The sequence below is a fragment of the Pistacia vera genome, unplaced genomic scaffold, assembly GCF_008641045.1.
Source record: "Pistacia vera cultivar Batoury unplaced genomic scaffold, PisVer_v2 Contig225, whole genome shotgun sequence".
Classification (NCBI taxonomy): Eukaryota; Viridiplantae; Streptophyta; class Magnoliopsida; order Sapindales; family Anacardiaceae; genus Pistacia; species Pistacia vera.
This window is the reverse complement of record NW_022196030.1, coordinates 1,482,431-1,494,395: the sequence shown is the minus strand read 5'-3', so window position 1 is coordinate 1,494,395 and position 11,965 is coordinate 1,482,431. Positions and strand designations below refer to the sequence as shown.

At 37.0% G+C, this 11,965-nt stretch overlaps 1 protein-coding gene across 1 annotated transcript; it reads right to left on the bottom strand.

The window, feature by feature from the left end:
- Positions 1 to 2,464: 2,464 nt before the first annotated feature.
- LOC116130852 (ribokinase-like) lies at positions 2,465 to 7,824 on the bottom strand. Its single transcript, XM_031416544.1, has 4 exons — positions 7,048 to 7,824; positions 4,695 to 4,880; positions 2,747 to 2,942; positions 2,465 to 2,640 (listed from the first exon to the last, which is right to left on the bottom strand). The coding sequence occupies exons 1-4, from the start codon at positions 7,693 to 7,695 to the stop codon at positions 2,549 to 2,551; spliced, it is 1,122 nt and encodes a 373-aa protein (XP_031272404.1). The 5' UTR covers positions 7,696 to 7,824; the 3' UTR covers positions 2,465 to 2,548.
- Between the last annotated feature and the right edge of the window lie 4,141 nt (positions 7,825 to 11,965).

Here is an 11,965-nt window from a genome sequence, read left to right as displayed (position 1 = left end):
CATTGAACATAAACAAGGGCCACTTTCAAAATTAATAGCTTAATGTGATTTCAAAGCATAAATGGAAGCTTCATTGTATTTCCTTTCATGAGTAGCATGTTCAGATCCTCTGTTTTTTTTTTTTTTTTTTTTTTTTGAAGAAGCTGAAATACCAAGCTTTACCCTGTAAACATGGCCTCCAGAAAAAGGAACAATTTCTTAACATGTTTTCAGGGTTTGTTCAATTTCTGATTCAAAAGTAAATTTAATAGAATTAATAAATATGATTTACATTTTAATATATTGTTATTCGAAAATACATATTTACGGAGAATAGAGAAACCGACTTTTTTTCGTTTTCTGATTTTACAACTGACTTCAGTTGTTGTGTAAGTTTTGTTGCTTCTTCCCCTGTTCATAAAATTGGAATCTTGTGGTATATGTTAAACCAAATGAACCCTAATTTTCCTGCTCATTTATATCTTCCAATGCACTGGGTTTTGATCCAAAAGTATTCATGTGCTTCATGAAAGCAATATCTCAACCCTCAAGTTGAACTTAGCTCAGCCACATAAATATATCTCTAGCTATAATACCTGCTGAGAACTTAAAAGACTCCATACATTTCTATTCAAGCTGCCAAATTAGAATGCTCTACCTCCACAATTGTAACCTATCCATGCTCCCAGTCCCAGAGGTGAATTATATTTCAATTGATCCTTTTTTTTACGAGGTTTTCATTAACGGATATTTAACCCATTTCATATGATAGGAGTGGCCAGTGTATTGGGCGCTGCTATGTTATGTGCTATTCATGGTGTTATAGTAAAAAATATTTTATTTGAAGATGCTGTGGTGCAAATACGTGCTTTTAAACTTATTCAATGATCATTTTAAACCCAACTCAAGCGGAGAAACTTATTCAATGATCGCAAACCCCCCAAATTTTTGGGGTTGGTTTTTCGATAAACGTTGATTCCATTTCCTTATGTTATTCTACTGTGAATACTCTCTTGTTCTGATTGTAAGTTGGATCTTGGATTGGTCAACAAGGTATTCTCCTAAACTTCTCCCTAAGTTTAAGCTTGACTAATTGGCTGCCCTTTAGACTTTTATTCTGATAAAATAGAGCCAGTAATGTCCTCTAGAAGTTTTCCTTATCCGCAGACATGCCTTGAACAGAAAATAGCCGCCACCTTTTCAGTATTAATTGCTTGAAGGCGATGTGATGTCCATCCGAAGTCTGAACAATAGGTTATGATAAGCTTCTTTGTATTTCCTTTCAAATTAGCCTTCTTGTTGATTTCAAATTAGAGGGATAACCACAACAAATTTGTATCAATTTGAAAATACCTTAACCAGAAATCCAAAGAGGTTGTTTCCAATGTTTTAGTAACCAACTTGGGATGAAACTTGACAAAGTGGCCGAGTCTCGGGTTAATTGGTTTAACCGGTTTGACCGGCAGGTCAAATTGGTGTCCAAAAGTTTGAAATCTAACAAAAACACCCCTACAAATTTATAAGTCCTATAGGTTTAAAATTTTGCAAAAAAGCCCTAAACACCATCATTGACGCTGACAAACCAAGGCAAATAGGGCTTGTTTCCGGCGATGACAACACTCCCCATCACAACGAAAACACTCCCCTCAACCTCCTGACCAAAACCCATCTCACCCCTCCCTCGATTGCCTTGCCACTGTTGTCGACGATTTGTTTTTACGATTTCCGGTCGATTCACTCACCGAAAATCACCTGTGTCACCACCATTCCACTCACTGGCCCTTCCTCTTTAAAACCCTCAATATCTCAGCCTTCAATTGTTCGCTGATTATCGTTCTAATTTTTAGGATTTTCGATGAATAGGAAAATTGGTAACCTGATCTAGTTCAACCGGCCAGGCCAGGCCAGGTTCTAAAACACTGGTTGTTTCTACGGTTCTTGACAAATTTACAATTTGGTTCTTTCAGTTTTTTGGATATAACATTTTGCTCAGCGAACGACTGACGCAGAATTGTTTTCCAAAAGTGGGGGAAATAGTATTGCATTATCAGAGTACACAAGTGGACATCATATTAAGATAATGACTATTATACCTTTTCTCGAAAATGAATGCTATATAGCTTAAAAAACAATAGTTTTATACTTATTTTCCTTTGTGAAACAATGATGTATATGGAAAGATTCCTGCGATGACGAGAGTGCTCTATTAATAGGAGTTCTGAAATTCAAACAGTTGTACTTTGGGAAAATTTTATTTTTCTCCATGTCTATTACATATCCGTGGAAGCAATGAAGCATAATGCAGGCACTATGCAACCTGTCTTTTGAAAAATTGTAAACCAAGGAAGCAATAGAACTTTAGACTGAAAGAACCAAAAAGTTAATGTTTAGGTAATGTTTATCCAAAGTTATATTTTAATGAGTATTTATAATTTTATAGCAAACAAAAAAAGAAAAAAAAAAAAAAGCTTTGCGAGTTCTTAAATTGAAAAGAAAAAGTGACTTTAACTTTTATTTATATGCATATCAGAAGTTCATGGCACATTGCTACCTGGCAACAAGAATATTCTCAAACAGACTGAAGAAGATCCAAAACAGATTTCCTATCAGGCATGCTAGGAATGGCTCCCTTCACTTGGACACAGAGAGAAGCAGCTGCGGCTGTAGAAATTTCAATTTGACATCAACTAATATTAGTTCCATGATTATATAGATGCATATATAATAACACCACTATGCGTGCCAACATTCTTTTTGGCAACCATACCGGCAAATCTCAAGCATTCCTCTTTGGACTTGCCCTCCACCAGAGCCACGGCAAAAGCAGCAGTAAAAGTGTCCCCGGCTCCGGTAGTGTCTAGGACTCTTGCAGCGGATATGGCAGGTTGTATAATTGGTTTTTCCCCTTCTACAAAAAAAGCCGACCCTTTGGCTCCAAGTTTCACCAGGACTTGCTTAACACCCTGGGCGGAGACTCATTAGAGAAATTTTGACAAATTCAACTCAAAGCTTAAATCTATAGGCACAAACCTTCTATTGATTTATAATCCTGTGGAAGAAGAAAATAGGAAAAGTTTGCCTACGATAGAACAACTAGTGAGATGATTTCGTTTAAAGCACACATAAGGGCATCCTGTGGAAACTGATTGGTGCCTATGTCCTTCACTTTAAGCACAGTATGTCTCAATGAAGTGCCTAAGCCTCATAAAATGACCTAATTACAAAATTTGTATTCTTTCCATTCCATGACTGCCACAAGCACAATGCAAATTTGATGAACATAACAAATTAACAATGAATAAATTTCCATTACACTCCCCACCTGCCAATTTTTTTTTCTTTAGCCACAAATTTTTGGGTCCCAAAAAAAAATTGTTTGCAAAAGGCAAGTACATCACAAAATCTTCAAAAATATCATTTATGTGCGCCAAAAATAATAATAAATAAATGACACCGAATATTATGTATCGTCCAAACTTTTATTATTGATATAATAATAAATAATAAACCTTTAATGAATTAAATGGTACAACAAAACTGGGCGGGCACTTTCATGACAAAAGTTACCAGCCCCATTAATTTTCAAATGTATATAATAAATTATTAAATTAAATATGTAATGATTAAAAGTAACAAAAAAAAAAAATTTATTTCATGATTTTTTTTTTCTACCAGAGAAGCTTTTGTCACTTTTCTCTTTCAAAAGTGTTGTCCACTTTTTAACAAGTTTTTCACTTTTCTCTTTTATTACTTATGTGTTCTCTTTGAGAGAAAAATGCTCATTACATGTACACATTACTGATTTACTATTTATGAACACATAAATAATAAAAAAGAAAAGTGAAATAGTCAAAAAGAAGCTTTACTTGGTAATAGTACAAAAAGATAATATACCTTAACTATTACATATTTAATAATTTATTAAATACACTTGTAAGGAGCATTTAACGTTCCTTGAATAAATAATGTGGCAGACAACCTTTGCCATGAAAGCTGTCCACCTAGATCCTTAGATTAATCCAAGTATGAATATAACAAGAGTTTGGACGATATGTAATATTCAGTTTCTTGTACAAGAGAAGCTTCGTGTGTGTGTATATATTAAGGGAGATTTCAATAGCCCTTCTTTTTTAATACAAACTTTGACACAGGTTTGTGTCCCTTTCATTAAAACAACTTGAATATGACATCATTCTCTCTCATACATTATACAGGATAGAGATCATATATAAAATAGATAATATTTATATAAATTAATATTATGATAAGTCAAAACATTAATTTCTACATCGACCTTATCTTGACTATTCAATTTATTTTAATCAAATATATATTTATATTCACATATTTTCAAATCCACAAATCAACTCTATGACACATAAGTTGATAGTTCATGAAATTTTGTCTTAGGCAGACTCACTTGGTGGAAAAAAATAAAAATAAATAAATAAATAAATTTTGCAATTTCTTGTGAGATCTTGACTTCAAGAATTTAATCAAACCTCCAAGAGTTAGGTATGGATTTTATGTTAGCATTTTAGGTAAGAATTTCTATACATATTTATACACACTCATAATCAGCTCTGAAAATGATCTTTGTGCCACATATGGCCTCAAAGCCAACAAAAACAACAACAATGATGATGATGATGATGATGATGATGATGATGATTATAATAAAAGAGACAGACGAACATTTGTGTGTCAACACTCACCATTTCATGACATTTCAACACAGCTTGACTAATCTGTTCAAAACTGTCAGTTGGCACTCCAGTCAAACGACCAAGTTCACTTTCATTTGGGCTGAAGATATCAATAAAGTTAAACAGCTCTCGCGGGACTGGGGCATCCATTCCCCCTGCATCTAAAACGACAGGAACACCGGCATTCCTTGCCGCCTAAAGATATGAAGGTGTTAGATTATAATAGAATTATTAAAAGAAATGCAAATCAGAGAACATCATCTATATCCAGAATGCAATAACAATATTATTATAGAAATTAAAACTCAAACTATTCAGACTCTGGCAGCCAATGATACCATAATCAACAATCTATCATCAGTTTGGAAGCTCAATAATTTCAGCACATCATCATGAGCAACGACTTGTGAAAAACACAACTACCACCCAACCATTTTTATCCTTAACCTGAAATTCCAGTGATGTTACATTCTTAAGAGGCCACCACATTATTGTTCAACTCAACAATAAAGATGTTGAAACTCATGTCAGTAGCCATGTATAAGTCTAAAAGTCTCTACAATTTAATTCATGAATAAGGTTACATTAAAACAGTAGAATAAATATCACAAATCAGGTACGGAGCCCCAAAAAATGTTGTTGAAACTCGTGTCTGAAACTGGTTACTGTCTCTTCCACACAGCAGCAAAGATGAGAGGTTACTACTGCTTGTTATAGTTCATATGCAGTAGGGAAGATAGGGAAACACATAAGAGTTAGAGTTCGTAATCGGTAACTAATGGGATCTTGATTTGAGGTGGCAAAATATACAGACAGAATAACAAATCAAGTTGCTGTTAACAGAGCAGACAATAAATTTGCAATTTGGTTGAATAGGTTGAATGACTGATGATGTTAATTTTGGGTTTTGTTTAGTAAAAAGTTATGATTGGAAGGAATGAGAAACCAAGTCTAATAGTGTGTTTTGATAATCATACAGTGGATAATCAAAAAAAGAGAAAGGGAGGATCATGAAAGCAATCACAAACTCACGGTGGAAAATGTAAGAAATCACAAACTGAAAACTTAACTGAGAAACACAACATAATAATAATTTCTGAGTTGTATAAATCAACTCTGGATATCTTTCACATGTGTGTGTAAAACTGACTAGGAACAGCACTCTCTGTTTACGTGAATGGAAAATATCATTTCTGCACTTCATCTTTTTCCTCATAAACCATAGTGAACTAATTGTTGTAAACTCTGATAACAAATATCTCATGAACCAGACACAAAATGATGCATATAATATACTAGTCAAAATCTTATAAGACACAGATTTTAGAAATCTAAATCTCAAGCACCAAAACTCAAAGATGAGAGAAAATTTTCAGATATATTCACTCATATCAGGTATACACATCAAACATCAAACCCTGTAAACATGCTTTCCTAGATGTTTTATTTGTGCAAAGACCAAACCATATTACATGCAACAACCTAATGCAAGAATTTTCATTGCCCTTACAATGTTCTCAACATCATGAAATTGCAGAAAACGATGACAATACTCTAGCTTGTCCCTGAAGCCAATGCAAGCAAATAGACTTATGCAGAAACCTGAATAGATCATTATTAGCCCGAAAAATGATCACTTGAGCAGATTTACCAAATAAAAACTGATCATCAATAATGATTGGAAAAAATGCATTGAATTAATCATAATTTAGAGATGCTCACAAATAAGCAACCTAAAACCAGCATCTTAGATGAAATGGTGAATGCAGTAGCCTACCTAACAATTATCAACACAATGACCCTCTTATGTAGGGATTCAGTAATTACAACCCTAGTCTAAAGATCCCATGATAGAAGTATTGTCAATTGAAATCATCAAGCTGATTTAACCGTCAAAAGTTTAATGATCTAAGTGTTAACCAAAAACACAAACAAATTCTTTCCGGATGCATGCAGTTTCACAAGAGCTTGCTTACATTTTCCATTACCATATTCCACATCCTATACCTGAGTTAATTTAGCCAATCAGGCTTACATTTTGTTTATTTCACTTCAAAAGCCCAACTCCCCTTCATAATTAATACATCTAGACACCTTAAAAATGTTTCATTTCCCTTAAACTGACTCAGTATTGCCCTATTTTATATCTGCCTAGCATATTTTGATCAAAACACAAATGGTAGAACAGCTAATGCCTTCAAACACCCTAAACAACAATTGCAAATCAAACTCACCACAACCAAGTCACATTTACCTATACAAAACCTAATCTTACAGAAATCCTTAAGGTAAACAACCACAAACACATCAACAAATCGAAAACAGAAAAAAAAAAATCTTGAAACAATCTCAAACCCCTCACCTTTGCAACTTGAATGTTGACAGAATCAGGAATTTCCCTTTGAAGCAAAACAATCCCAGCATTCTTAACAACCTTCAAGCCCTCATCATCAAATTTTTCAGGCCAACCACTCATATTTGTTCCACCAACAATGATAATAGAGTTCTGCCCATCAGCCTGCAGCATCACCACCGCATGTCCAGTGGGCAGATTCCCCTTCACAACACTCACATACTCCAACCCAACACCACACTCACTCAAAGACCCAGTAATCAATTTCCCACTAGCATCTTCACCCACTTGCCCCACAAAGTAAGTGGGGTGTGAAAGTTTTGCCCCGCAAGCAGCCTGATTCGCCCCTTTTCCTCCGGCAAGAGTCTGACTATTTTTAGCTGAGATCGTCTCTCCTACACCTGGAAGTCTGTCGATTTCTACATAGATGTCAGCATTGGCTGAGCCAACCACAACTAAAGGTGGGATCTTTGAGGGGTTTCTGGGAACTGCGGTCTTGTTTTGGTGCTCGTTTTTAATGGCGAATGATGGGAAGGAGCGGCGTTTGGTGAAGTGAAATGGGGCTGTGGTGATCGTTTTGGTGAGGTGTTTTGTTAAGGGGATGATTTGAGATTTGAGTCGACAATTGTTTGATGGTGAAAGCGCTGTTGCTGTCATTATTTTCTCGTTATTTCAAGAGAAAAAAGAATTTGAAATATGTGATTTAAGGAGAGAAAGTGGGTTTGGATAGGATGACTTCAACGATGATTGAATTAGGGAGTAGACACATGAGGGAGGAAATTTAACTCCCCCAACCACCCAAGTTTGCATTTTAAAAAAATGACCTGAAAATATTTTATAATTTTTTTAATTTAGAAAAAATGACGTGACATACTTAAGATTCATTAAATATGTAAAATAGGTTAAACTGAAAAGATTTAAATATATGTGAATAATATTATAATTAATGAAAGTTTGTTTAAATTTTGAAAATTAAAAACGATCCCCACCCTTCAAAATCGTTTAATCAAGCCAAATACCCAAAAAACGACCAACGAACACATGTGATTTCTCTACCATTTTCGATGACGAAAGTGCCCTATTTCGGCAAATATTCAATCATAAAGCTTCCTTACACAAAATCATGGCTGATATTCACAAAGAGGAGGAAAACCTAACCCCACTCCAAATCCTAGACTCTGGCGGCGGCGGCAGTTCAAAGGCTATCGAAGAAGATGCTCCAGTGGATCATCCGATGAGTGAAGGTGGTCTAGAGGCAGAGGAGACAACAGCAGCACAAGAACAAAGAGAAGAATCAGAAAACGGTTCTAAAAAGGAGGATACCAGCGAGAATTCAAGCGAGGAGGAGGACGCCGGTGAAGAAATGGTATGTTTTTTACCCTTTTTTTTTTAATTTGATGAGAAATTTGATTAATTTATATGAATTTGGGGGATATGTAGTTGGTTTTATTGTTATGGCGGTTGTGGGGTTTTGTGCATTGGGGGAATGGCTTTGTTTGGGTTCCAAAGGATGGGGGAAGGCAAGAGAGACCATATGGAGGTTGTTTGTGGGAGGTTGGAGGGTTGGGGATGGCAAGAGGTAGTGGAATAGGGGGAGCTGGAGGGCTGCCCTGCATATTGTAGTGCTACAATATGCAGGGCAACCCTCCAACCCCCCCTATTCTGCCACCTCCTACCATCCTCAACCCTCCAACTTCATAGAACCTGCCACAACAGCCTCTATAGAACTTGCATTGGCTTCCCCGGTAAAAACACCCACTCCATGATGCCCTCGAAGCCCACATCCCCCAAATTGGCAACCTATTGGTTGTTTTTTTTTACTGATATTTACTTTATATCGATTGTGCAGACTTTTCGAAGCGTAAACTATAAAGACTATAAGTTGGAGGTTGTAAGCGATAAGGTATCATACTTCCCCGTACGAGTGACAGTTAGGTCAAGTTGGCAAGTTTTTACGAGAATAAGGGAGATTTTACAAGAACAGAAGAAGGGTATTGACCGATTCAAAGAGAGTTGTTTCAGTCATTTTGTGAACATCGGAGAAAATTGGAAAAGACATTCTGGGGGCAAGGAGTGCATTATATGTTGCTGTACTCAGTTAAAAGCCAAAAAAAAAAAAAAATGAAATGTGGTTTGTGGTAGATGGGAAGCCACTACGTTTTGGGATGATGAAATATGCCCTGATGATAGGCTTAAGATGTGGGGCATTTTCAAATGCGGAAGAGCAAGAGAGAATAAAGAAGAGTAGGGCAACCGATATCTTGGCTAAAAAGGTTTAGGGGGGAAGACGTTTATCACAGGACGCGATTTAAAGGAGAGGTTAGCAGAAGGTGGGTATACTTCTTTAGAGAGGTTCAAGATGTGCCTAGTATGGTTCGTGCATTCGATCCTAATGGTTTCTGACTCAACAAAAGCCGTCAATATAGATTGGGTGAAGTTTGCAAGCAACATGGGCTTCTTTAATGCTTATCTGTGGGGACGGGTATCATTTCAGTTAACCATGGACTCCTTTCAAGGAAAAGACATGGCATTAAAGTAGCGCCAATCTATCGAGAAGAATAGACCAAGCACGTACAATTTGTTTGGCTTCCCATGGGCAATGCAGGTAAATATTAATAGCTTTTTGTTATATTTTTTGTATTATATGTGCTTTAATTATGATATGGACTGTTTTTTTACAATGTAGGCATGGATGTATGAGGTCGTCCCTGTCCTGGCTAAGGCGGGGTGGGGGGGAGAATGAAGACTTTAGATGAGCGATCGCAATTTCCTAGGATGTTGTGGTGGCACATCGAGAAGTGTACCCATTAGGATTAGACAAAATAGACATTGAAATTCAAGCGGCTCGGGTAAGATTAAAGGATTAATCTTTTGAATATGCACTTGCTTTTAAATGTGACTTAAATTTGATTGATTTTTTTTCTTATTACATGGAGTTGTTTGTCCCTTCCTCACCACTACTAAGGGTGAAGCGGGGGGAGTATGTTACATCGTTCAAAGCACTAGAGGATGCAGCAGATGAAGGGATAGACCGCCTAATAGGAGACCTAGAAGGGGTCATGTATGTGAGTGTAGTTGTAGGGCCACTGCTTGAGAATATTATTGACGCCGAGGATGATGAAACTCTAATCGACGGGAGGGATGAGGAGGAGGAGGATGAATAGGTTCGTATGCCTCCACCCAATTGATAAATCGGTACAACAAGTACCACTTTGTCGAGGCATCGAGGTCAGGAGAATGAGGTAGTTAACCTCATAAACGGTCTGTTTGAGAGTTTTACAACAGCTATTTATGAAAGGTTTGAGAAGATGGAAGAGCGGATGGAAAGGGTGGAGGAGAAAGTTGATAGGGTAGAGGAGAAAGTTGATAGGGTGGTGGAGAAAGTTGGTAGGGTGGAAGAGGAAGTTGGTGGGGTATTGAAAGTGGTTAAAGTGCAACCTGAACATAAAAGAGAGAGCTGGAAGAGTAAGCATGTAATTTCTCCTTACACGATAGTAACGTATGGAAAGAAGAGGAAAACAAAGAAAAAAAAATGAGAAATTCCGTGAAAGTGGAGAAGCAAAAATGGAGGAGGAGGGTAAGGAGGAAGTGGGGAAGTGAAAGTGGAGGAGGGTAAGGTAAGACACGAAGGAAGTGGGGAAGTGAAAATAAAGGAGGAAGGTGGAGGAAGTGGGCAAGTGAAAAGGGAGGAGTTAAAGGTCGATTTGTATAGGCCAATAGATGAGGAGAAGAAAAAAATTCTTCTATGCCAATTACAATGATTCCAAAAGTGATGGGCATGTGAAATGCAAGACCAGCGATTATCCTCGGGAGTGGTTTGAAAAGATGTTGACGATGGGCAGGTGGCTTGACGACTCGATGAGTTATTTTCCCTTATTTTTGCTTATGTTTTCCATGAGGTATTGTATACTTATCATGTTGTTTTTATTTGATGCAACACATCGATGAGGTATTGGCACTTATGAGGCTATGACAGAGCAATAATGGTGATATTTTATATTCGTACTGTGTCATCACCGATGTGGCCTTTGGCCAAACGCTAGTATCTACATATGACACTTTAATGAAAAAGGCTAATGGTAGAGGTGCAACTAGGGGAGGCAAGCGGAAAAGATTGGCCACAGATGACTTTGACGGTGTTCTTGATGATTTTTAGTTTGATGACAGAATGATGCAGTATGTACGGAGGGAAAGGCCCAAACATGGCAATAGTTGGGCAAACATTAAAAGAGTATACTGCATCATGAACATCAAGGATATGCATTGGATAACTGTCGTCGCGCTACTAGATGAGGGCTTGCTATAGATCCTTGACTGCAACCCGAGTATTTGTCGAGAAAGGCAATCGGAGATGGAGTTGCAGCCACTGCGTGTATTGTTCTTGTGGCTGTTGCGTGATAGCAGGATGTTTCAATACTTGGGTGATGAACTACTGACGGGAAAGTGGCCACTCAAGCGCCTTCATGTCCCTACAAATGAGTTAAGGTAAATTTTGTATAAAACTTACATAATACAATTGTTCTATAAGCTGATTCTAATGCTAATGTCTTCCTCCTATTGTAGTGCTAATTGTAGGGGATATGCACTAAAATTTATTGAGTTCGACATGACTAACAACTCGATGGACTGCTTGAATGACAAAACAATGAGCAACTGTCAGGAGCGCTGGGCTGTTAAGTGCTTCCATAGGCATATGAATCCCTTTTGACTGACTAGAACCCAATCCAAGTCATTATTGATGCTATCATCAAAAGGTATGGAAGTTGGACTTAGAATTTTGTAGTTCATGTGATGCTATCTTATTGGGTTGTCTTGAATAATTAGATTGTCTTGAATTAGATCAGCTGGTGTTATTAGGCGTCAGACTGTTGATACTTGGGTTGTGGTGCTGCTACTGATGCTATTGCTGTAGGTGTGCTGGATAATT

Excerpts from the sequence above, each read along its gene's own strand:
- LOC116130852 (XM_031416544.1), bottom strand. The coding sequence starts at position 7,695 with ATGACAGCAACAGCGCTTTCACCATCAAACAATTGTCGACTCAAATCT. Across the intron at positions 4,881-7,047 it reads TCAACATTCAAGTTGCAAAG|GCGGCAAGGAATGCCGGTGT; the intron begins GTGAGGGGTTTG and ends TCATATCTTTAG. Across the intron at positions 2,943-4,694 it reads TGTTGAAATGTCATGAAATG|GGTGTTAAGCAAGTCCTGGT; the intron begins GTGAGTGTTGAC and ends GTCTCCGCCCAG.